This window comes from Botrytis porri (assembly GCF_014898465.1).
Source record: "Botrytis porri strain MUCL 3234 chromosome Unknown BPOR_010, whole genome shotgun sequence".
Lineage (NCBI taxonomy): Eukaryota > Fungi > Ascomycota > Leotiomycetes > Helotiales > Sclerotiniaceae > Botrytis > Botrytis porri.
In genome coordinates, this window is record NW_024066084.1 from 643,239 (window position 1) to 668,759 (window position 25,521).

The 25,521-nt window shown below is 40.1% G+C and overlaps 9 protein-coding genes across 9 annotated transcripts; 3 read left to right on the forward strand and 6 right to left on the reverse strand.

The window, feature by feature from the left end:
* Positions 1–4,808: 4,808 nt before the first annotated feature.
* Positions 4,809–6,762, forward strand: EAF01_007650 (uncharacterized protein; the record flags this gene model as incomplete). Its single annotated transcript, XM_038915906.1, has 9 exons — positions 4,809–5,060; positions 5,155–5,283; positions 5,371–5,750; positions 5,826–6,058; positions 6,116–6,167; positions 6,213–6,315; positions 6,365–6,461; positions 6,522–6,570; positions 6,633–6,762. The coding sequence occupies 9 exons, from the start codon at positions 4,809–4,811 to the stop codon at positions 6,760–6,762; spliced, it is 1,425 nt and encodes a 474-aa protein (XP_038768377.1).
* A 933-nt stretch (positions 6,763–7,695) lies between these two features.
* On the reverse strand, positions 7,696–8,498 carry EAF01_007651 (uncharacterized protein; the record flags this gene model as incomplete). The annotated part of the gene is made up of 2 exons (XM_038915907.1): positions 7,696–8,031; positions 8,085–8,498. The coding sequence occupies 2 exons, from the start codon at positions 8,496–8,498 to the stop codon at positions 7,696–7,698; spliced, it is 750 nt and encodes a 249-aa protein (XP_038768378.1).
* A 1,192-nt stretch (positions 8,499–9,690) lies between these two features.
* EAF01_007652 (uncharacterized protein) lies at positions 9,691–11,142 on the forward strand (the record flags this gene model as incomplete). The annotated part of the gene is made up of 2 exons (XM_038915908.1): positions 9,691–9,724; positions 10,299–11,142. The coding sequence occupies 2 exons, from the start codon at positions 9,691–9,693 to the stop codon at positions 10,916–10,918; spliced, it is 654 nt and encodes a 217-aa protein (XP_038768379.1). The 3' UTR covers positions 10,919–11,142.
* Positions 11,143–11,815: 673 nt separating this feature from the next.
* Positions 11,816–14,428, reverse strand: EAF01_007653 (uncharacterized protein; the record flags this gene model as incomplete). Its single annotated transcript, XM_038915909.1, has 4 exons — positions 11,816–12,075; positions 12,124–13,944; positions 13,992–14,258; positions 14,308–14,428. 4 exons carry the CDS (start codon positions 14,426–14,428, stop codon positions 11,816–11,818), a joined length of 2,469 nt encoding a protein of 822 aa, XP_038768380.1.
* Positions 14,429–15,607: 1,179 nt separating this feature from the next.
* Positions 15,608–16,845, reverse strand: EAF01_007654 (uncharacterized protein; the record flags this gene model as incomplete). Its single annotated transcript, XM_038915910.1, has 3 exons — positions 15,608–16,017; positions 16,071–16,698; positions 16,759–16,845. 3 exons carry the CDS (start codon positions 16,843–16,845, stop codon positions 15,608–15,610), a joined length of 1,125 nt encoding a protein of 374 aa, XP_038768381.1.
* A 452-nt stretch (positions 16,846–17,297) lies between these two features.
* Positions 17,298–18,006, reverse strand: EAF01_007655 (uncharacterized protein; the record flags this gene model as incomplete). Its single annotated transcript, XM_038915911.1, has 3 exons — positions 17,298–17,698; positions 17,757–17,917; positions 17,987–18,006. The coding sequence occupies 3 exons, from the start codon at positions 18,004–18,006 to the stop codon at positions 17,298–17,300; spliced, it is 582 nt and encodes a 193-aa protein (XP_038768382.1).
* A 639-nt stretch (positions 18,007–18,645) lies between these two features.
* On the reverse strand, positions 18,646–19,752 carry EAF01_007656 (uncharacterized protein; the record flags this gene model as incomplete). Its single annotated transcript, XM_038915912.1, has 2 exons — positions 18,646–19,399; positions 19,514–19,752. The coding sequence occupies 2 exons, from the start codon at positions 19,750–19,752 to the stop codon at positions 18,646–18,648; spliced, it is 993 nt and encodes a 330-aa protein (XP_038768383.1).
* A 1,223-nt stretch (positions 19,753–20,975) lies between these two features.
* On the forward strand, positions 20,976–22,574 carry EAF01_007657 (uncharacterized protein; the record flags this gene model as incomplete). Its single annotated transcript, XM_038915913.1, has 1 exon — positions 20,976–22,574. The coding sequence occupies one exon, from the start codon at positions 20,976–20,978 to the stop codon at positions 22,572–22,574; it is 1,599 nt and encodes a 532-aa protein (XP_038768384.1).
* Positions 22,575–24,726: 2,152 nt separating this feature from the next.
* On the reverse strand, positions 24,727–24,959 carry EAF01_007658 (uncharacterized protein; the record flags this gene model as incomplete). The annotated part of the gene is given in 2 exon segments (XM_038915914.1): positions 24,727–24,771; positions 24,786–24,959. The coding sequence occupies 2 exon segments, from the start codon at positions 24,957–24,959 to the stop codon at positions 24,727–24,729; spliced, it is 219 nt and encodes a 72-aa protein (XP_038768385.1).
* Positions 24,960–25,521: the final 562 nt, after the last annotated feature.

Sequence of the window (25,521 nt, forward strand, 5' to 3'; positions counted from 1 at the left end):
TGAACACCCGCTCATTGTAAATCCTGCCGAAAAGCCTGATTGGATTCACCAGAAGACTTTGAGTGTAAGTTTTATTTCCAAACGCCTGCACCTAAACGTAACAGTAACCGTTTTTTATAGTGGATGGTTCAGAATTACTCTGACGAATTACCGTTAGATGAATTCCTGAAGGTTTTACGAAGAGAATTTGGTATCTATCCCAAAACCTGATCTCTGAAATGTGTTGCGGAATATGAATGGTTGCTGATTCCTATTTTCATTTCAAGTGACATACCAACGTTGCTGAGTAGATGAAGTGAAGGAAATGGTACCCCCAATACAATAATTTTTAAATGCATGTGATATCTCTTTTTCTTTCGTTGTGTTTTCCTCTTTAGGCTGTTCTAAAGTGTTGCATCGCTCTGAGTTTTATAAACTGTAGTTGAAATGACCCTCAAGACCCAAATTGTTGGAGTCCTAAGAAACGGAAGGAAATAATGATCATCCTATGGTCGAGAGCTGGAAAAGTCGTCGAAATAGATGTTACTTCACAAAAATTGGTCGGAATGATAAACGAGTAGTATGATCCGAATACCCTCAATCATACCCGCGGCTAACGGTAAAGTATTAGAACTGCCATTTTGTGATCAATTAGGCTTTTCAATTTACTAAGCTTCACAATGAACCAATCCTCAAATCTGAGACACTCCCTTGACAATCTTCACGGAACGGATCACGAATTTGGTAGACTTTTTTCTGCCAATAATGAATTCGTATGACACACGGAACTCTATTGGTTTCAAACTCTCACATACTTCAGTTCCTCAATAAGCTTTTACTCCGACCTAAAAGTTAGACTTGGAGAAGAAAGAGATGAGAAAGGCAATTTGGTAGTTCTGGTTTGATATTTGACTTCACATTTGCGCTGTAGCTCCATAAATTTTAAGTCAAAATAATGCCAGAACGCCACTCTATGAACACCGAGAAATAAATAAATTCATATAGACTCATAGGAAATGGACCATGATTCTCGAAAACACGTCTATATGGTGGGTATGATAAAGCCTTCAGTATTTGGAATACGAGGACTTCACTCCAACACACTCAATGCCCAGTCAGTATACGAGTGCCAAACAATAAATCACATATTCATATAACAGCCTGTTAAACAACTTTAGATATATTATATATAAAATTCTCATCTCCTATATAATCTTCTTATTTAATACTTAAAGATTTATACATTTTATATAATTCTTTTAATTCAAAATATAAAATCCTTTATCTCAAATATTCGAATTTATTCTTTATATTAATTCAATTTAAATACAAATATTATAATTTGTAAATATAGTATCTTTAGCTTTTTAATATTAAAGAAATAATTTCATATTATTAATATTCCCCTTATTATTTCCTTAAGTATTTTAAGACTTGTATTAAAGTTCATTTTATTAAAGACTTATTTAATATTTGAATTAATATGATTAAAAATATATTAAAGCATTTAAGATGTATAAAAGTATATAAATAAAACTTAGATCATACTACTATATATAAGCATTAATATAACTATTAAATAAATTCTTATAAACATTATAAAAGTTATTAAATAATGTTGGAGGTAATATTCTAGAATATAATAATAATAATAATATTCTAGTAATAATGAAAGACTTAGTTACTCTAGTTTGAAGGACAAATTGAATATAATATAAGAATTGAATTGAAGACAAATTATAAGAGAGAGCTTAATTGAGCTGAATTTGCTTGCTTTTTCTTAGGTTTTCTTTAAAGAATATTCTAAGTTTATATAGTTTATAATGAAATCCTAATAGTTTTTATACTTATAAATAAGATTAATTAAATCGAATCTTATAAAATCATTTATTTAATAAAAAGAAAGTATAATTAATCAATTGAGTCTGTTTTATCAACAATCTTTCATATAATTCCATCTCATTCAATTCCATTATAAATCGGTTTGATAAGATATATAAAGATATAATGATATAATAATATAACTTTATAATATAAAATCATATTGTACATATATTAGTCATCAATATATCTCTTAATTAGTAAGATATTAATAAGTGATTTAGTATACTTATTATAGAGTCTCATAGGATCGAAGATCAGATATTCTTGAGCCTATTCGGACTCATTTCCATGTCCATCTACCGGGACTCAATCTTGGGCTCCTTCGAGAAATGCATCTGAATGTGCCTTGCAACATATATGGTATTAGCTGGGGTGTAGGGCCCCTTTAGATCCAATGGGGTTGATATCTTTTGTGGTGTCGTCAGAAGAGATTGAATTCTCGTAGCAGCCGATACAGCCGAGGATTCATCTTCAGAAGTTGTTCCCACTGGTGCTGACTGCACAGGCTGAGATGCGGTGACACCAAGTCTTGATTCTTGGTGTTTGGCTGGAGATTCTGCTCCACTGGGAGTGGATTGCTAGTTTGATTCAGCTAACCTCACACGCTTGTTTGTTGTGTCCCCTTCAAGCAAATGCATACGTCTGGTAGCCGCTGGTGTTCACGGTACCATGCTTCTCGAAGCATCATCAGACATGGTGCCTAAGAATTTACTATAAACGTCAGTAATTATTCACCAACAGTGAGTGACGGGAATACGTATCGTTCTTTGAATTGCGAAAGAATAGAAGAATAAAGTGAGAGGGTGGGCAGGCCAGAAGAAGTTTTCGATCTGACACGATAACAAGTCAGCAATAGATCGAAAGTAAGTGTATTGAGTAGAGTAAACAAAATTCTAACATTATGAAAAGAACTTGTTCGGCTTGTTTTTGTTTCTAAGAAATTAGCGGCTTCGATCTGGTAAAATAAAAAGTCAGCGATAGATCGAAAGTAGGTATTTTCCATGGAGTGAACAAAAGTCTTACACGTTCAAATTTGAGACAAAATCAATAAGAAAAAAGGACATATCAACTAAAAAGGAGAGCAAATAGAAAGGTAATGGGATCAACAGAGCAATTTGCTCGTTGCCCTCTGCGCCGATAGTTCTGACTTGATGTGTTGGTTGTGTGAAATTTGTGTTTTTTTTTTTTGGAAGATGAGAAGGTAAAGTTACAAAAGAAATCAAAATTGAAGAAGCTACAGCAACATTTTCACCGCCTTCTTTTCTAACGTTTCTATGGTAGAAGTCATTGTTCAAACCCTAGCAGATTCACTTCTCAATCCAAATTCCTCCCACCAATTAGCTCGATTCAGAGGTGTATCTTCGTCTTCCTCATCAAATGTATTCGGAACTCGCATATATTTGCCCGATTGTGCACCTGCTCCTGGTCGTCTATTATGATCATACGCTTTTACTTTCGGCCTGAGAGATACATCGACAGAATCATTTATGATCTGAATATGCGCCAAATGCTTTACGCCAAACAGATAGAACGCGTTTTGTAGTTCCCTGTCCAACATCACCTTGGCTGGCTTCTTTGAATCGTTGCTTGGTTCTCTCTTTATGATTAACCCAATGAATGTTAGTACCTAAGTATTGAATAGTCTTGTGGTCAAGGTGTATAGATAAGTACTTAATCAATTCTTTCTGTTTGTTTTGACTCTTCAACTCTAATATTCTACGAATAAGCATACTCTTTAGTCTTAAATATATTAGATTTTTTATTCTATTTTATATCATTACTATATAAAATATTCTAATTATTTAGCTTTAAATAGTTCTCTTCTTGATGCCTTTTCAAATGATTTAATACTTATAATTAATAATTAAGTTTTGATTAGTCACTAATTAGTATTTCTCTTTCTTCTTTTACATTATACTAAAGAATTTAAAGGAAAGAATTAAGACTCGTTACTTTTGTTTTATCTATAGTTCAGTAGGGAACTTGAAGGCTTGAATTGATAATCAGAGTTTCTTTCTCCTTTGTTTCGACTTGGAAAATTATTCAGAGAGTAGAATTGAAACTCAGCGCTTTCGTTTTGTTTGCAATCCGATAGGGAACTCGAAAGCTCTAATTGGTAATTAGTGTTTCTATTTCCTGTACTCTGTTTTGAATTTTTTTTTAAAGATTATAAGTCGGGTACTCTACTTTCGGGCCACCTCTGTTTTGGGTCATTCTTTATCATCAAAAATCTTAAAAAATGAAATTTTTAATTTTCTTATTTATGAATAGAATTTATTGAAAATTTTCAGATTAGATTCAAAACGATTTGAATTATATATATACAAATTTTCAATAAATTCTATTCATAAATAAGAAAGTTAAAAATTCCATTTTTGATGTAAAAAGTGGCCCAAAAGGGGGGTGGCCCGAAAGTAGGGTACCCGACTTAGTTGATATTCGAAATTTATTTATTCTCCGGTTTGAATCGCTAAGAAGCAAGTTCAATCTGACAGGTGTATTACAAAAGTCTTATCATGACACACAACGAACAAAAATAAATTCCACACCAAGGAAACCTTTTAATCAATCTTCTAATGAATTCTATAATGAAACATTTCAAATATTCTAATTTAAATACAACAATCAGATCTTTTTAATATTCTAGATTAGATTAAATACTAGATATTTAAATAAATATTTGAAATTCCATTTAGATACATGATTTAGGATTTATTCTCTCCATGTGAAGTCTAGTTCTTGAGCATTCACACCCACTTACTTTGTGGTGGCATGAACATACATGAGTATGACAGTCTCGAATGATAGAATCAAGCAGGGATAGAAACAACGAAGTTGATTGGCTGATAAGATTGCGGGCGAAATACCAGTTATTGGCTAATTCTCCAAATAAGAATAGAAATCTGGGGGCTGAATGTATAGCGACACTGTCAAATAGATTACAAATGGCCTGGTTGATGGTTACGTTCTTGGACAAGGTGTATCTAAAAAGTCAAATTATCCAAGATGATTGTGCTGTGCAACTATTGAAATTCTTCGAGGAAGATACACCTTCAAAATCAATCAATACTCCTCTTGATCACAAATTCTTCATTTCCATCCTTCTCGATTCCACCCGGAGAGATTTTCAAGCACACGGAAAAGAGACCACATCAGTCGCGATGGCTCCCTTCGATGACAACGCTCCAGATATCATTGTAGGGATTGACTTTGGACAGACATACACTGGTAAATCTAGACCACACACTGAACAAACGAAAATACTAAACACCACTCCCAGGAGTCGTATAGTCCAACTTAAGCAATAGCAATCCCACCAAAAGTATCCAAGAATGGCCCGGATTACCTTCCGATTCCGAGGAAACAGAAGCTCCAACCACGATTGCATATTCACGCAATGCGAATGGTAGACATGAAACCGTGTGGGGTTTCCTGTGATCCCGATGATGAATATCACGAGTATGCAAAAGTACATGAGCATTTCAAGATCTACTTAGATCAGCATAGTTTGGATTTAGCTCGGGAGGGGGTGTAAGAGATATGCCCGAAACTGTTGACGAAGCAAAATATTTCGTGACGGGTTATCCACATCAGATTTATATGCACGTGAAACTGTGTATTGAAGCAATTACCGGGAGTTGGAAAGAGAAAAGGATCGAATTTGTTTTTAGCCTTCCCACCACCTGGGATGCTCAAGACACGGTCAATAGATTCATAGAAGCGATGAGTGCGGCAGGCTTCACATCTCAAAATCCAGATAAGCATTCGGCGAAATTGGAATTGAGCGAAGCTGAAGCTGCAGCTGTTTATTTTGTGACAAATTCTGAAATCGAGCTTGAGAAAGGAGATATCATCCTCATTTGTGATGCAGGTGGAGGAACGACCGAGTAAGTACCAGTTCAAATTCAAATCATGACACACTGTGAGTGTATTAAGTCATAGTCGTTAATCACCTCTCTCAGCCTTGGTCTTGTCAAAGTAGCGGATCCAAGCCCAGAAAGACCAGCATTGAAGCAGGTAGCAAAAGTTAAGGGTGTTGGTACCGGATCGACAGTGATTGATCGAGCATTCGAACGTCTCGTACCGAATCGATTGGATGCGTATCCCGACATAGAACTTCCAGATAATCCTGCACATAAACTAGCGAGAAGTTCATCCTTTCAGTCTATTCAACATAATTTCGGAACGACTTCAGGTAATCATGCTATGTATATCTTATGACTTGATAAATTGGGACTTGGGATTGACAAAGAACTAAATCACCCGGGAATTCGGATTGAAAAAGGTGGAATGCAACTTTCAAGGTGAGTGAATGAATATAAAAGGCGATCGATGCTAACAAAACATAGATTCGAAATACAACATCCGTTTGACGTGCAAATTTCTGGTATAATACGTAAAATCGACAAACAACTAGATTGGATGCAAACGCATAGAAGCCATGATGATGTGGTAAGTTATTTTGAAACGAAAAAAACGAGATTTTAGCCAAAATGCATAGAAATTCCTTGTCTTGAGTGGCGGTCTTGGAGGTTCACAATATGTCAAGACCAAGATTGAAGAATACTTCTATCGAAATCCTCGCCAAATAGCGCATCGTATATGAATTTTAAAATCTCGAGAGCCACGACTTTCAGTGGTAAAGGGATTGGTAATAGATGGAAGGCGAAGAATAAAAGTTGGATCGGCGACTCTGAAAACTAGAGTGTTCGTATCTCAAACATTTCGCTTTTTGTATGACGACAGTATTAACACAAGAAAAAACACAGAGCGAGAGCAAGTTATGGTGTCTTATGTCGTCAGGAATACGACCCCGCGATTCATGTAGGAGAAACCATCGTAACTGATCCTTACAACAAGAAGCAGAAATGGGCGACGATGCAAATTGACCCATTATAAAAAAGGTATAGTGAATGAAATCCTCCACAAACCAATTCCTCATTCTTACAATGATCAAGGATGACACTATCGAGACTGACTCCGCTCGAGACCGACTTTTCACGAGGAAGATTATTCCGGGAGACAATAATCGAACATGGGATACAGTGATTGTAATTTCCCACGAAGATCGTAACAATCTACCCACGAGTTTCAGACATTGTGAGTTCCAATCCCACCAGTAAAAATATAGAAGATCAACGAACAGCTGCAGCCAATGTCTCAAAACTATGCACTGTGCACTCGGATTTGAAGGAGGTCGATGAGGAAGAATTCGAACCGAAAAATCGAAAGCTCTGACAACGGAAGAAATACTATCTCGCTACCTTTACCGTGCGAGTAATAATTGCACCAGCAGATTTAAGGTTTGAACTATGGTTCAAAGGGATGAAATATAACAGAAGCCATGAGCCGTTATCAATAGATTGGGATCCCGCTGGAGCTTCATTGCGTCCGCCCTCAATTGATAGACCGGTGGATGGATGGGAAAGTCGTGTGCAGTTGTAGGGGTTTGTTGTGTAACTAATATAGTCATGAATTCCAGCGTATATAGAATAACTTATTAATAGTGCGATGTTACTATTAAAATGTTGTCTCTCTGTTTGGGGAAAATGTCGCACAGTAGAAGCCACAGCCAAGCCCAATTGTGGCTGATGCTTTTATTAACTTCCTTCACACGGATGTCAACTAAGCAGACAGCATCAGGTGAAAATCAAACCATCAAAAATTATAGGGGTCCGACAACAAAGCTTCAGTTAAACAGGACGCTAGCTAGGTGGCTCCCTCACATGTATGTACTGAATCATATTAAAAGCTATATACATAATGATTCTAAGCGTCTCAATCACGCTGCCCCTGCCAATATATACAAAACTACATCCTTGTCTCTCTAGTCTAAACATAAGCAATGGTAACCGACTTATCAGTAACACTAGACTTCGTTAGGACAATATTCGAGCTAGTCTCAATATCCAAAATTTCCGCGCCAGATGGTGTGACCGTTTTAGAAGCAGTAGTAGCAACTGCATCGGAGAAAACAACACTTCCATAGTTTGCAAGACCGATAGCGCTAGAATCAACGCTCAAATCCTCCATGATCCATTCAGCACTAACACCACACAGTGTATTCGCCGAGGAAACGGTCTTGGTGTATGATTTCCCTGTGGATTTATTTTCCATAACAACGGTTCCTCTGTTGAGGCCACTAGTGGTGATATTTACGGAGATAACCTGGAGCTATTAGTTTGGTTCTTGCATTGGGGCAATAAGACTAGGAAACTTACATCTTCAGCTGTGAGAGTACCCAACTCAATGACTTGAGTATTGGCGGGGTACCATTCATACCAAGCATAGTATGAAACTTCACCCGTCGATTTCTCAATTGTGGCATCAACACCTGCTTGCCAGAGGTTGTTGCAATTATATCCATCAATACCAACCCAGGTAGAAGCCGTGAAGTCTGATGCTGAGGTCTCTCCTGTAGTACCAACCCGTGGCTTGGGTATCGAAAAAGAAGCAGAAACTCCAGTATAAACAGCACCAGTAAGAACGGCACCAGACCAGCTCTCATTATAGTATTCAGAACGTGCAGCGTTCTTGTTTCGTTGAGCAAGTCTTTGCTTGGCATTGAGTTTCGTTGTTGGTGCTGCAACAGCCGAGCTTGCAAGGAGAGCTGCGATGGCAATTGAGTACTTCATGTTGATAGTTGGTAATGATATTTTCAAGGAAAAAAATAGATTAAACAAGTAAAAGTTTGAAGCAGCTTGCTTTTGAGGGAAGTAAAGAACAGAACGAATGAATATAACTTGCAAACCCGTCAGATGAATGATAGACTTCAAAGCAACTTGGCCGAGCTTAACTTATAAGACAAGACAGCTTTCCCAACCATCATGTTACCATGTCATTTTCCCTCACCTGTAATTTCACCAACTACGGTACATACTCAGAGAGTCGTACGAAATCTCTGATTTCCATGTTGCAATGGAAATTGTGGAAGACTGGTAGAATTTCGTTTCAGTTTCATATGGATTATCTTCGCGGAGATTCAACTGCCGATTACCATTTAGCAAACGTCTTTCAGTAAAATCAGTGGGATCAGTGGACCCATCATATCATGGATGACACTCTGTCTTAGATCTTACGGTGTACACCATATGAGAATCAAACTCTAAAATCTGGAGAACTGTTGCTCATCTATTCCGCAAGCTGTATAAATTGCCAAGAGCACTTGGAACCGGCAATATAATTCGCGCGAGGTGATTGTGTGAATATCAGGACGTCTTGTGAATGTCATGGTGAGTTTAGTTGCTAACAAATTCACTGGAATCCGAACACCAGTGGTTGCACGGACTGGACTCGTAGGACACTCAAGAAATAAGCACAATTTCACACCAAAATTCAACAATTTCAAAATTCTATTAAATTTTAATAGTTGTTTATTAAATATTTTTTAAAACTTCATGATTTATTAAATGTCAAAATATGGTTTATATTGAAAAGAAATAAAAGCTCAAAATTTAAGCTCAAAATTTTTGATATTATATCTTCCTATTAAGATATTTTATTAGGAGATTATATATTTGATTAAAAAAGCTCTAATTTGTATTTTTTCAATTTAATCTTTGAATTATATAGAATTCTTATACTTAGAAATCATATTTCTCAATTTCAAACAAATGCATTGAAATTTCGAATTTTAATTGAATTATCAAAATCACCTTTCTTGGTGTGAAATTGTGCTTTACTTATATAAGCTGTCCCGTGAGTCTATGCACCCACTGGTGGAAACAAATCCGCTTACCTAATATGAAAGATGCGAGGGGCTATGTCTCGATTGGTCTAGAACGAATTAAAATCCCTAGGGCCTACGTAACCAACGAATGAAATGAGATGTCAGCCTTGTCAAAATTAACTTTACAAGGCCGTAGACACAATATCATCGACTTGCATGACAGATTATGGTCTTCGAAATATGTACACAACATATTCAGCAACAACATTCAATGATACGCATGGGATCTCTTAACTGCACGTTAAACGTGATACTGCATGACGATTGCATGATTTTCGATGTCCATCACGAATCCCCCACTGTGAGCCAATAATATCGAGCTCATAAACAAACCCACCTGGTTTTATCCGGCAATTGAATATAATCACGACGGAATTACTTCCAAACTTGCAGACCTCTAAGCCCACGATCATTGAGGCTCACCGAGAGAATCTCATCTTGTATCGCAGAGCAAAATGACCTCCTCATCAACATCCTCCTCACCCCCACCGCCCGACCCTGACGACTACCTCTTCCAATCACACTACCAATCAAATCCCACACACCCAAATCCCTCTCACCCCCTAACGCCGCGACCACATTCTCGACAGAGCTCCTCCTCATCCTCCGAATCCCCCTCACCACCTCCCCTGCAACACAATTTCTTCGCACCCCCCTTCTACAACCGACCTCCTACACCACTCCCCCCCTCCCCCTCCCTAACCAGTCTCCTCCGACCCTCTCGCCCCACCACCCCCCGATTCCTCCGCCGATGAACTCGAGCCTCCCGTCCCACGGGCCTCCCCAAAGGTTCCAACCTACGAATACTACGGTTTTGTCCTCTACCTCTTCTCCTCTCTAACCTTCCTTCTCTACCTCCTCTGGTCCTACCTCCCATCTCCCTTCCTCCACGCTCTAGGAATTTACTATTATCCTAATCGCTGGTGGTCTCTTGCCTTACCGAGCTGGATTGTTATGCTCCTCGTATATATCTATGTTGCGCTCGCGAGTTACAATACCGGATATCTTACGCTGGGTATGAGTAATGTGGAGACGATTATAGATGGGGCTGCGAATGTGTGTTTAGTTGATGGGAGGGGAATGGCGGGAGCGAGTCATGCTAGTCAAGAGGAGAATGCTAGGGAGAAAGATAGGAGGAGAGGGAAGGAGAAGGAAAGGGGTACAGGTTATACTGGAGGAGGGAAAGAGGCTGATGTGAGAGCGTGGAAGAAAGTCTGGAGTCGAGGTACGGATGCTGTTATGGATGTCCCATTAGGTGGTGTTTGTGAAATTCTATATGGAGATGGGAGGGAAGATCTTGAGATGGACGACGACGATTATTATTGAGCTTAAGAAGAAGAGCGGGTGAAAAGCAATCTATACCCATGTTTGTTGCGTCTTTAATGCTTAAACTATAATGATATCTAATGAGCACAATTTTGCAAGATGCCATGCGCAAATTCGATCCCAATTATTAGATCAGAGAATCCACTCCCCATCATTACTTCGATCTCATTACATGATTGCTCGTACATGACACGATCAAAACTCTTATATGATTCCAAGAAAATAGGTATCTTCATTCCATTGTTTGTACAAGATTGGCCTTCGCTCTATACTTTCCCATAACATAACCCTAACACCTCTATGCCTTCCACTTCCATGAACGAGTTGCGCAAATTATCGAATCAGCTCACACTCACCCGGGCATTCACCCATCAAATCTACACATCCACCATTCCTCTTCCTCCTTTCCATCATCAAATCATCTCCCATCAGTAATGCTAAAAGGCCAATCAAAAAAGTTATCAGCAGACTCACTTTCTGCCAAATGAAGAAAAATAAAAGTATCATCTAAACTACAAAAACATTATCTCATCTTTCATCTCATCTTAACACATGCCATTTTCCACCTAAGGTTGGAATATTCCCTCCAAATTTATCGATCCCTACTTTCTACTCTCAGATCATGAACGTACAATTTGACTGAAGTATGCCCTTCTGCCACACAAAAACAACCCCTAACTGTGTGAGAAGATATGTTGATTGGTGAAAAATGCAAAAAGAATGCCAAACAAATCGAAGAACATTCATATGTGAGATGTAATGCATATAACATTCAACCTCACCACTTCTTTCGACCATCCGTTCATTCATTCCATATATCCATGTGGAAGATGTAAATGCGTTTCATCTCAAATGGAGAAATTAGAGAAAATATTGAACATGGGGTATTATCACAAATTAGCGCGCAAAAACTTTTACGACGCCATCACCTCCACCACTAACAATCCATCTTCCATCTTGACTCCATACGACAGAGCATACACCTTCCCCACGCATAAGTCTATGACTTGTCATCTCTTGTGTGCAGCTACGTGTCTCTAAAGACCAGAATCGTAGACTAGCATCATGACCAGCAGACACGAGCTCACGTCCATCAGGAGATAGCGATAGAGCGGATATGGCTGCTGGATGAGCAAGCATGTTATATGTGCATTGACCTACATTAATTAGTCATGAATTGTCGGTGAGGTTAGGGGGTAACTTACCGCTATTAGCATCATAAAATCTAATGAAGCGATCCTCATGCCCACTGATGATAATACCTTCAACACCACCACTTCTACCTGTTGCACCACTAACAACATTCTCATCTTCAGACATTCCTCGACTAGAATCAGAACTCAAGGAAGTATCAAGGCCAGTAGTAGTTGCAACAATTGCATTGACTCCTGTTGATTGGGTACCATTAGATGTTTCCAGACTTGCCATAGAGGCAACTTCTTCACCAGTTCTTGTATCATATACCAGAACAGTTGCGTCAGAATAAGATACAGCAAAGGATTCGCCCGAAGTCGCTAAAGGTGTTATACAAGTAGGGGATGCGGTGCTATTAGGTCTTGTTATCGAATGTATTAATGTGTAATGGAAAGGCGAAGTTGAGGCCACGCTTGGTTGAGGAGATGATGGAAATGCCGAACCGGATGACATTGAGTTACCTCGAACTCTGCCACCTCTTCGATTGCCTCCACCTGAAGGCGATACAAGTTGTGGAGGAGCGCTTACAGACCACACTTTTACAGTGCCATCCGCAGCACCACTCGCTAAAATAATACGATCCGGTCCACCAAAAGCATTGCTTTGGCCAAAGATCGTCCCAGTTGTACCAGGAAGTACACAGACTGCCCATACTGCATCCGTATGACCATCGAGAGTTGCCTTAGGATCAACTCGCCCTCGCTCCCATACTCTAACGGTAGCGTCTTGGCCACCAGAGAAGATCCATCCGTCACCTTGTGCACGTCCTCCACTGGCAAAGTTTTGTGATGGAGACCAAGCAGTTAAGCACATGACAGCTCCAGCATGACCACGATGAGTAAAATAACTTTGAATATCCAAATCATTGGCACTGACATGAAATGTGCCTTGATCTTCATAGCGGGCGGGAATGATCCATCTTTTAATTGTACCGTCGTCGCCTGCTGTGCATAATTCTGGTTCTCCAGGACTTCCACCTCCAGTAAATATTACCGAACGAACTGCATCTAGGTGACCTCTAAGTCCGAATCGAACTTTGAAACTACCACTATCCGGTCTTTGTGTTGGATTTAATGAAAGTTCATGTTCGCCACTTTTTCTTCTTGACAGGGAGGTTTTTCTCCTATGTGAGCCTAGACCACGAATAGGCGATTTTGGTATATCTTGAGCTGATGGAAATACGTCTGTATCAGGTCTCTGAGTCGCAATCTTATTTTCTTGTTCTGTAGTTTGAGTTGGCTCATTGAAGTCCCATCCATCGGTATCAGAAGAACCTGACTTCTCTATTGCTTCTTCATTTTCGATAGGTCGTCCATAGGAGTCATAAGAATGGTCGACTTTTGTTATGGGCTCCTCTGCCGGTTGAGCTTTCTCTGGAGATCTAAATGTAGAAGACCATTCTTGTTGAGAAGGTTGTGGTAAAGGTAGTTGCTCTGCTAAAAACCTTGGCGCTGGATTATCGGGATTTTGTACAGAATGTTTATTGGGACTTGGGACTGGCGGTGGATTATGGCTAGGTGTCGGAGAAGGCGCAGGAGGAGCTCTTGATAATTCTGGTACTCTCATGACTTTTGATCCGGAGTATCGCTGTTGCATTTCTTCGATGTTTTGCTGCTGGGCTTGGCTAACTCCGAAAGGTAGAATCTCCTCCGGTGGTTGTGGGGCTTCTCGTGGTGGCATGGGATTTGGTGGTGCGATCAAGAGATAAGTGAGCTCTCCTTGAGATTTGTCCATAAAATCTTTCATATTACCTTTCTCCGCTTGAACAGCCTTTTTCGCATCGGGTTCCCCGTCAACCACGAGGAATGAGTTATGTGCCTCTCTTTTAGTTGCTACATCTATTAGTTTTCAATAATCCCAAGTTATTCAATTGACTTACGACGCGAACCTTTATCCTTGGTCTCTTTATTTGCTGGCACCGGCGCTGTACCACCAGATTTGATCGCTTTCAATTGTGCCTCTCGGTCCTTGGCCACTCTCTCCAACATTGTAAGGAATTTCTTCAAACTCTCATTTGACCCTTCAAGTTTTTTAGTATTGCCCTCTAATTTGGCTATCCTACTTTTCATTTCTTGTCTTTCGATCTCCCAAGCATTTCGTTCCCTCTCATGTCGATGCCACTCAGTTTGTAAGAATCGCATAACACCTAACTGCGAATTAGTTTAGCCACAAGAACAAAACGACTGAGCGCATACCTTGCAGTGTATATTCTGTTCCTTGAGGTTGATTCGCTTGATTCCCTCCGTCACCTACATTACCACCTCCATTATTTTGACCTCCACTACCCCCCATACCAGATAGAGACTGCCAGGCCATCTCGTTCCCCAGGCCCAGGCCAGTCCCTCTTTTATAACCTAGAATCCGCCTTGTGCGCTAATTTCGCATCCAAATTCGAGGGCACGATGAGCATTTGTTACTCTGGGTAGGCGCAAGATATGTTGAGTGGTCGCCAAAGATAACGAGGCCTTAATTTTTCTCCAGTAAACTACCAATGCTCAATTGAACATCTTTGCGCACAGAACTGTTTGAGATAATTAAAGTACAATAGAAGACAACAGTATGAGATTTGTAAATCTGCAAAAGTTTTATGATGCGTCTGTACAAATTTGTCGCGTAAGTGAAACGTATGACATTGAAAATCGTAAGAAGGAAGACTGAAGGAGGGCGTTTCTTTCCAAATAGAGATCGTGAGCTACCAACCATGCCAACTATCCAATTCTAAAGCGATATCCATGTGTCAGGCCGCTTTTAAGGCCATCATAAACGCTTTGCCTGGGGTATTGTTGTCTTGGAGGTGTGGGTGACGCCGCCTTTAACTGAAAGTGGTCATAGCTCCTGTGGTATTTGAGTTTTTGGGGGGTCTGCGGATAGATACAATCTGGACAAGACCCCTCGAACCTTAAGATTGGGATGGACATTATCTTTGCCTTCGTGTTGATCTGTTGACAAATGGCTACAAAAGACTCATAGATAAGTTGTCACTGTATTTAATTGCTCACACTGAGAGATATATCGAGTCACCATTTGAAAAACCACCACAATATGATACTTCAATTTGTAGCAACACGACAAAACATTCTGATGCCCGCTATTGGTGTTGTGTCAGCCCTAATGACCGCGTTTCATAAGGATAACTTTGAGATCGGTGTTCTAACACGAGTGCAGCGAGCTGGGGGGGGGGGGTTGGAGGCTTGCATAAGAGGGAAAAAGGAATGTGTATGTGCATCCCTGTCACCTAAAAAGCAAGTGTTGAAGTATGGTGATTGATGAAAGATTCGTAGATATCCTTCATGCACATTTGCATGCCTCGAAAGATTAACAAACTCCAGCACGCCTTTCCCGTCTTGATCATGATTATCATAGATATGAATTGCAAACTCCAAATCCTTTCCATATCGCTCTCAAGACTCATGAAGATGTAACCCAATACATCGATGCCATACCTGCACCTGTACTCGTACCCATATCCATACCATATCCATACCAATTCCTGCCTTAAAATTCCAATTCCTCAACCTCCATCCCGCATTCTATACAACTCTTCACACTCATTCCATCTTCATTCTCCACCGTTTGACCCCATTCATGTTCATGTTTCCCATTACTAATCGCATCTCCAAACTTTCCACCTTTTCCATCACCCGCTAGACCTCTCCTGTATGCCTCAGTTCTCGTCTTTTTCTTTAATTCTTTCAGTTTACTCTTGAACTTTTCTTCTTTCCTCTTTTTCTTTTCTGTTTCTCTCTTTTCGAATTCTGCATCTAATGCTTCTGCACTCCCCCACTTCGTCTTAAATGCATATTCTTCTACTTGGTATCGTAGGAACAACATCATATCATGCCAATGTGATTTATGCGGATTGGGCTTATTGAGATGTGGCAGTAGTTCTCCATCTTTCAATTCCGCTACAGAGAATGTTAGTCCAAACCCATTGTCACAAAGAAGCTATGTAACTTACGATCTGTAATGAGATAATCCTCCTTTGCCTCCGTTTTAGTTAACAAACTATATTTCTCCGGAAACTTCTCCTTACACCCATTACAAACCCTACACTTAAAAACTTCATCCCACACGAAATCAATCTCTAGGCTCTTGCATTCCCGGCACTTCTTATTATCCCCTCCAAGTACACTCAAACCAGGTTCGAAAGGTCCCTCTTTCCTATTCCGCAACCCTTTCAATAGCTGATGTCTTTCCCATTCCTTCAGTGTCATATGCGCAGGTTTCTCTCCCTCTTTCGATGCATGTAATGCCTTATTCCATGGATCATCTTCTTCAGCTAAAAATCCACCTTTCGTATCCGTCATCTTACTGAAATCATGATCAACGTATTTCCGAAACTTCCGCTCAGCTTGCATTGAGGAATCATCGGCTCGCACCTCGTTGGTAGGTTGTCGCGCATCGCGAGAAGTGGCGGGAATTGATGAGGTTGAAATAGACGAGTGAGTGCGTTTTTGACCCGCGAGAGTTATATCGGGAGTAGCAATAAAACCCGAGGGTGTACGATTGGTATCATTTGAGGAAGACGCTTTCTCACGAGCTATAGATTGTTCGCGGAGTGCTTTAGCCTTGAGTCTGTTTTCTTCCTAATAGAACAGCTTAGTAAATGAGGGGTCAAATGATATGAATGGTTGCCTTGTACTGACTATTCTTCTTTTAACATCCGGTGTTGGCGGTGATGTAACTTGAGATCTAGTCCTTCTGGTAGGCGGGGGAGTATTTGATCTTTCCATGATGTCAAACTGTATAAAATATGGCAATAATGAAATTCCTGAAGTTCCATGTATCTAATAAAGTAAATTTGTAGCAAGGCTGAATCCTAGAAGTGGCGACAAGTTTAAAATGTTCAGCCTCGGCGTTCTCGGGGTGCGCTAAAGATTCGTCATTCATACTTTTAGATAGACCACAAGGTGGATGGATGTAATGAGCCACCAAAAAAAAAAAATCGGGAACTCGATGGACAATGATGCATAATGTATTAGTAGAGTATGATATAGAAAGTATTGATGGCATTGAAAGGTAGTTTCCATCTACTTGTCTCTATGATACAAACGAGATAAAAATCTCTTGTCCGATCCATCCCCCAGTTGTACCGCCCCATACCCTAGACTTGAAGTCCAATCCCCAGTCCCTGACCCCCCAGTCTTTGAAAACATTACATCGTGTATGTCTGATGTTTGAACATCTATTCGTCCTTAACACCTCCACGACCTGCCTTCTCAGCAGCTTCAATCGACTTCTTATCTTGTGCAGGGGAAGCTCCTCCTCCTTGAAGACTGCTCATCAAACCAGCTGGTGCCTTGAATGGTCTCTTCATGTCTCCAGTAGCTGGCTGTCCGAAAAGATGAATCTTAACCATGTTGCCCTCGAATGCGCCCTTGAGTGGGATAATAGATTGGATCATGAGAGGGTTGGTGTATTTGAAGTACAAGTGCATGACAGCCATCATTCCAACACCCATCAATTGTGCCTTGTAGAGAGCCTTCATTTGATCGCTATCGTATTTGTGGACAGTGGTGGTGACGAGCTTGGGTTCTTCGGCGGAACCCATTTGAGGTTGCTCGACGTATTTGAGGGTAGTCATATCTATACCAATGGCATGTTAGTATCCAGAATAGCTATGCCCATGAGTTAGGCTACATACCCTTCTTCTTGTTGATCAAATATTGAGTGTAAGCGTAAACGCCGGCGATGATGACGTTTGATAGAATGTAAATCCCACGGACAAGATTCAAAACGTTGGGATCCTCAAGAGGAACACGTTTCGAGACTTGCATCATCCCGAGGATGATGATCAAGTTAGTTCTATTTGAATCATCAGTAACTATCTCGAGAGAAAACAACAAGATGGAGTTTCGGGAAAATTGTTCATACACTTGAGGACTGATAGCCATTTTGCCTTGTTTAGAAATAGGAATCGGTATGAAATGATGGCGATTGATTAGGAGATCGTAATTGAATGCGACCAAATGATACTTTGGAGAGATATTAATAATGAGTAGATAAAAGAGTTGTTGGTCTCTTTCTAAACTTTATATTGCACTCTTTAAAAACATGACAGATCCCGAGAAATAAATTTGAAAGAGCGGAAAGAAGACAATCGTCGCGATTAGAAGCGGCGGCCCTAGGCTGTAATGTGCCCGAAGCTTGCCTAATAAAGTCTAGATTCTTGTAAAAGTGGCTGAGGACAGATTTGATTTTATGTTTCACTTGGCCAGCAATGAAGAATGACTTACGTCGTCGCCGTCCACGGGTATCAATGATTCTCTCAATTTTCGAATATTACCAACCAAGAACATACTGTCGAGGGATTGGATACAACACTTCCAGTGATGTCTTTGTTGTCTCATTAAAATCATTGCAATTGATCACGAGATCGAACACACCTCCAAGGAATTAAATATGATGAATCAACAATTTCATGTTATCAGCATAGAAATAATGATATTTCGAGGCAATCATCATGTTTTCTGTCAATTCAATATACAAATCGTTAAGTTACTTATACGATATAGAATGACTTAAGTGAGTCTTCATCCGAAAGCAACTGCATCAAGAGCTTCTATCGCAAGGAAACTCTTCCTCGTTTCCTCACTATTCCAAACTTGCCCACGTCTTCTGGAATCCCTCGGTTTTCTAGGTTCTCGTAAACTTCCATTGTGATGATTTATCTTTTCCATTTCTTCCTTCTCCTGCTCCTGCTCCTGTCGAGAAGCCTCAATCTCCAATAATTGAACCAGGTTCTTTGTTGAAGCTGACAGTGGCAAAGGTTGATGCTCAACTTCATCTGCAGGAATCTTATTGGCAACAAGTCTCCTTTTCGCTTGAAGATATGCTGGCACCAAAGTAGATATGTCTACAAGTTCGGTGCCTTTTGCTACCTCTTCAATCTGCAAAATGCCCCAAGAGGACGTACCATTGGATCTGGCATCACCACAGGTGTCTCTGTCGCTTCTCTTTTGGACGTTATTGTTTCGAGTATCCTCTTGGGAGCTTGAATAGTTCAATATTGTTTGTGGTGTGGTTAAAGCCATACCAATTTCGTGATTTGAGTTTGATGGTGTATATGTTTCATATGGACCATAGTTCGCATTATATACCGGAGACAGGACTCTTCCTGTTGCAGGTTCGCCAACTATTGTCTCAAGTTTCGAAGTCTCGACACATGCCTTTTGTGGAGCTGGGTCGAGAATCTTAGCAGGGTGCTGTATAGGTAAGAGTTGGTTCGGTGCGAGGAGTTGATCTTCGACGCTTATGTCCGCGCGGCCTTCACGGATGCGGAAGGACCTTGAGAAGTCTTCCTGGTGTCACTAATTGTAATGGTCAGTTTGCCCCTTGTCCTCAGAGCTAACATTCTGCGGCAATTGATTTGGGGACGTTTGTGGTTTGATCTTTACATACCTAAATAATGAAGCCTGTTTGCTACGAACACCACCAGGGCTACGACAACGCAGCTTTCGTAGAAACCAGGGCATTTGACGTGTTTTATCACGATGTGGATTTAAGACTTTCAAATCCTTAACACGGGGACGATATTGTAGACACCTTCGCCAAATTGAACGCGAGTCTACACTCTCATAATAAACTTGATGTGAACCACGATTAGGGTTGATGATATTGAACGTTTGTGGGTTGTTCATATTCTATTGAAGGTAATATTTCAGTGCGTCTTGTTACAAAGGGGAAGAATATAATGATGAATGGTTCTCTTAATACATTGCCAGACTATGATTCAATTATTCCTCAAAATCAAATACGTTAGTTAGCTAGTCATAACTTCGTGATATGCAATATGTTATTTATTACTGTAAAATTGCGGTAAAGTTACAGTCATAGTCATCGATTTCATGTTAAAGGACGGCAGTCTTTCTATTTAAAGTATCTGATCTGAGCTGATGACAGTGTTCGAGAGTATAGTTTGGCAACTCGATGACTTCATGAAGCAGTTCTGCTCTGTTCCCACCCCTTATCATCTATCTATCCGACCACAAGTACATCGTAAATAACGACGTCCCTTGAAACCCAATTTCGAAAGCCTCTTGTAATCTTCTTCAATTCCACCCCCTCTAAGAAAAGCGACCTTGATTGTAAATTTAGAATCTTTGCAACAGCTTGGAAAATCCTCTCATGAGTTGTCACCTTACGAATTTGTCACTTTGCGAATTCGGCTCAGTGATCGAGGGAAGCTTTTCGTTAGCATGATATAACTTTAACGCAATCTACACTCATAATTTTAACTGCGAAACCACTCATGGGATATCGAGGAAGCAGAAGTAGCTGGATGGTGATCGAGGTCAAAGTAAAACAACCCAGCTAGAACGAATCAGTTTCTACAACATATTCAAACAAACATTCACAAGCTTGCACAGCTGTATGAGTAATTTTTAAACAATTTCGCATTTTGCTATCTAGTCATCATGTAGTTCATGCCTGACAGATGTTTTCTAAGAATAAGCTATCATTGAATACACATAAAATTTCGACTGTAATGAAAGAAAGAAACAGTTAAATTAACTCCTTCCTGCTCGGCCCTCGAGTTTAAAACGCCATACTTTAGCTCAATCCAGCTGAGAAGGGGTGTTTTATTTGACAAATGCTATGGGCATCCTTTCCCCCAACATATCAAGTCTCAGTCCAGCTGAGATATGAACTTTCATTACCAAAACTAAATAGAGAAAGAAAAGAGAAGTTGACGGAGAAAAACTGTAGCGCACAAGTCAACTACCCCACTTTCCGACCACCCCCTCTTTTCGACCACCTCAAAAACCACACCGCTTTGAGTAATTATAAAATTTATACTTTGAATAACTCAACAACGCTTTAATCAATTGATTTGAAATTTTGATATTATTATAATTGTGATATGAAGAATAGATATACCGAAGAAGATATCGCAGAGGCTCTTAGAGCGATTACAAATGGAGCAAGCATACGAAGAGCTAGCTTGGATTATGGTGTTCCACGTACCACACTTCACGATCGAATATATGGTGGAGTTTCGCATCAAAAAGGCGCCCAAATACTTCAAAAGTTATCTCCAATTCAGGAGAATCGACTAGCAGAATGGATATTAGTACAGGAAGCTCTTGGTACTAGCCCTACACATCGTCAAATCAGAGAGATGGCAGAGCACCTCCTTATTGTACGAGGGGAGGATCCCTCACTTGGAAAGAAATGGATACATAGCTTTTTTCGAAGGCATCCTAATATTGGAACTAAGAAGCAACATCAAATCGATTCTGCACGAGTTTCAGGTGCTACATCTGATATTATTAAGAAGTGGTTCCGGAACCTCGCAATCCCTGAAATCAAGGCTATTAAGCCGGCCAACAGATGGAATATGGATGAAGCAGGTATAATGGAGGGTCAGGGTCTTAATGGACTAGTAGTAGGAAGCACTGATCGAAGATTTATTCAAAAAAAGCAACCTGGATCTCGAATTTGGACCTCTTTTATAGAATGCATTTCAGCCAATGGAAAAAGCATTACTCCCCTTGTAATATATAAGGGAAAATCAGTTCAACAACAATGGTTTCCAACAGATTTGACTCTATTCAAGGATTGGAACTTTACCGCTACAGAAAATGGATGGACTACAGATGCTACAGCTTTAGAATGGCTGAAAAAGATCTATATCCCTCAAACTACCCCTATTCAGCCGGAAAATTCAAGACTCCTCATTTTGGACGGACACGGAAGCCATGAAACTACAGCATTTATGTTAGAATGCTTTAATAACAACATATATCTCTTATTTCTCCCACCACATACGTCACACGTACTACAACCACTCGATTTATCTGTGTTCTCACCCCTAAAAAGTGCATATCGAATCGAACTTAATAAATTAAGTCTATTATCCGATTCCTCACCAATTGGAAAGCGCAATTTCCTTTCTTGCTATCAGAAGGCTAGAATAGAAGGTTTAACTATTCAAAATATCAAGTCTGGGTGGCAAGCTAGTGGTCTTTGGCCCAAAAATATGGCTAAACCTCTTATGAGTCGACTTTTGCTTGAAAATAGCAATAGAGAGGTTTTATCACTTAATCCTGAATCTGATGATGATCCTATTCTTCAATGGAATATATATTCATCGTTTATTCAATGGAAAACCCCTCAAAAAGGAGCCGATATCAGAAAATATAGAGATATAATGATTCAAGAGAAGGAGATCGATTTGCCAACACGAAGATTACTATTTCGCAAGATTATAAAAGGATTCGATGCTAAGGATTATGAACTCTTAGAGGCAGAGAATAAGATTAGAAAGCTAGAATATCAATTAGATGAAGCATTACCTAGAAAAAGGCGAAAGGTTGTGGTATCTCCAAATTCGAAGTTCGCAGGGATTAGAGCTATAAGGCGTACACAAATTGAAGCTGGAGATCGTGAAGATGAGGTAGATGATAGCTCTAGTGCTATAGAAAGTGATTCTACAGGCGATTTCATTGAAGTTCAATAGTTATTGAGTTATTAAAGTTTTAAGTGTAGATAATATGAATTTTTTAGGTGGTCGGAAACAGGGGGTGGTCGGAAAGTGGGGTAGTTGACTTATTCTGGAAGACTTGGCGGTGTTGAGACGGAATATCGAGATGGTGGACGAGACTTAGGAGTTGATCACTGAACGTAGGTAGACGAAACTGAGAGGGTTAAGGACATCCAGCAAAACAGTTACAGAGTTAACATTTGCGAAAATGTGCGATTCGAGTCCGTGAGACTGTCTTCGATACTAATCAGAACTAAATCAATAACCATAACATACATACCATAATCACCCAAACTTATCCAACACCTCCACTCCTAAGTCTCAAATCTATCCCCACAAAGCAGGAGAATATCCGTTAACCTTCTCATTCTTACTCGCTTCCTTAGTACTCTCGTAGCATTTTGTACACCAGCCGTGAATAGGTTCCGATACAATATTAGTCGCTACTGTGGGGATTTTATTCGCACAATCCTTCGGAACAAGGAGAGGTGTAAGTCGATGACCAGTGGCTTTTGTGCATGGTTTTATCTCTTTTGCATCGGCGAGTCTTTTATTTTGGCAGTTGTTGCATTTGAAACCGTAGCGTGTACACATTTCTGGGGTTTGTAGGGGATGTTCTGTGCGATTATTGAGATGGGGAGTTGGTGAGTGTGGTATTCTTTGAGAAGGTAGGAATAGAGAAAAGCAGATAGGGAAGAATTGTAATTTGAGTAATCAGAGCTTCTTCTTGTCTTCGCAGAAATGACTCGATCATAATAATACCAATTTCCGAATTGTTAATCAATGCATGAGTCTCGTGACTGGATCGATCATCATCCATATCGAACTGAGGAGATGGATTAAATTGTTAGTACCAGGCGATTTCCTCTCTCGTGCGCCACCTTACCTGCCTCGACATTTTCTTTTGTTTCTTCCTTCTCATTGAAAGATCTCAAAAGCCCAAATGCATCCTTACCCTCACCAAAAATCCACACATGATCTTTCCTTGCTCTGCGTAGCTCACAAACACACATTGATCCTCACCGTCCTGTCTCCGAGACCACCACATGAACCATCATTCCCAAAGCCATATATCTTCTTGCAATCGCGTAGCCCAACGAGGCAGGTAGAATTATCGCGGAACTTCTCAAAGATCCGTTCTACTTTTGACATTGTGATTTGCAAAGTGATGTGAGCCTTCCAGTAATCATGATTCATTCTCCACTGATGCCGAATAATCATGTGTAGATGCTGATGAACACGTCTTTTCGAATTTCATTCCGCACCACTGTATCAGTAATGGCTTCATATGAAAACCAAAGGAACAAAAGGCCCCAACGCGCACAGCAATACACTATGAAAACCATCCACATAGTAATCCGAAACAGAAATTTACTCACCAAGTATCCTACCACCCCCTCCCCCCAATCACATCCCCCATCCAAACCTTCCAAACAAATAAATACCCAAACCGCACCATCTTCACAAAACAAATCTGGAGCTCTTGGCCGTGCTGGCCTCTTTTCCTTTGCGCATTCTGCATTCCAGGTTCTAAATGGATCCTTGGGTTTGGCCTTTCATCGGCAGTTGTGATTCGTTCTTCCATAAAGTCAGATTATGTTTTTTGATAGTTTTCTGATGGTAGTTTTTGATGATTTGGAGTTGAAGATATTGGGAGAAAAAAAATTGGATTGGAAGGGGATTGAGGTTTTGGGGGTCTTTGTGGGTGGGCAGAAGAGGGGATATTCACTTCTGAGAAGAATTTTTTGACAGGCTTGATAACGCGCAGACATTATATTACTTTAATGAGAATTGAATCAAGTGAATGTTATTCAAACACACTCGCGCATTAAAATTTGCAACTCAAGCAGCATGTATGATTATCAAACACACACATAGATTATTCTCCCAAACTTCAGCAATACGATTTACTCTCATCCCAACTCTCCCATCCCACACCACAATCCCGTACCCCCACCATCACCATCCTCTCCTCAAACCCCCAAATCCCCGATCCTCAAATTCTCAAATCCTCTCATACCCCCCTCCCCTCACTTTCCCCTTCCCCTTCCCCCTCCCCTCCCTCTCCAAAATCCACCTCGGCGTCATCCTCGCAAGAATCCCCGGATGAAGTCGAAAATACTCCCTCTCACACTCCGGACAAAGATGTTTTGGAAACAGATCCCTCACTTCTCTATTAAGTTTTACCAGACCCGGTGGACACGCGCACGTGCTTCGATTGCCGGAGCCGAGACCTGAGTGGTAGATACCGCAGGTGTTACCGTGGGCTATTTTGTGGGGACAGTATTTGAATCCGTAGAGGAATTCTGAGGGTAGGGGGTCTGTGGGTGGAGATTCCGGGGGTGGAGATTCTGTAGACATGTTTTTCTAATAATAATAAAATGGGAGTTTTGGGAGTTTGGGTGGAGAATATTGATAGTTGTTGCTGGGGATTGGATTTGGTTAGAATAGCTATTGGCAGACACTTATCTATAGCAGACGGTCAATTATGTAAGTCCAACATTTTGTAAAATGCCATTCAGCATTAAGCTGTCGAAGCAGATGATTAAGATTTCTAGAATGTAATGATTGAGCTACAATTATGAATGTTGTCATTTTCAATGCTCCACTTATTCACTCCCCTAAATTTCAATCCTCGCTAAATGCTTGGCTCTCTTCATCACTTGATGAAACCAATCAGTTATTCGATTACGATGCATAGAATGGAAGGACTAAAGGTGACAATCTTCATAATCAACATGAAATTATCAACATAAGGGAATGAAATCATTATTCATAAAGGTCGCCGCACACAAATGATTGTGATTGAAAAAGTGATATGTTCGAGAAAATCCCGTTTGCATATTATCCCTGGTGAGAAAATAAGCCCATGCCCGCCAAGGTTCAATTCTTAATCGCCATTCATAGTCTTTTCCCTATACCT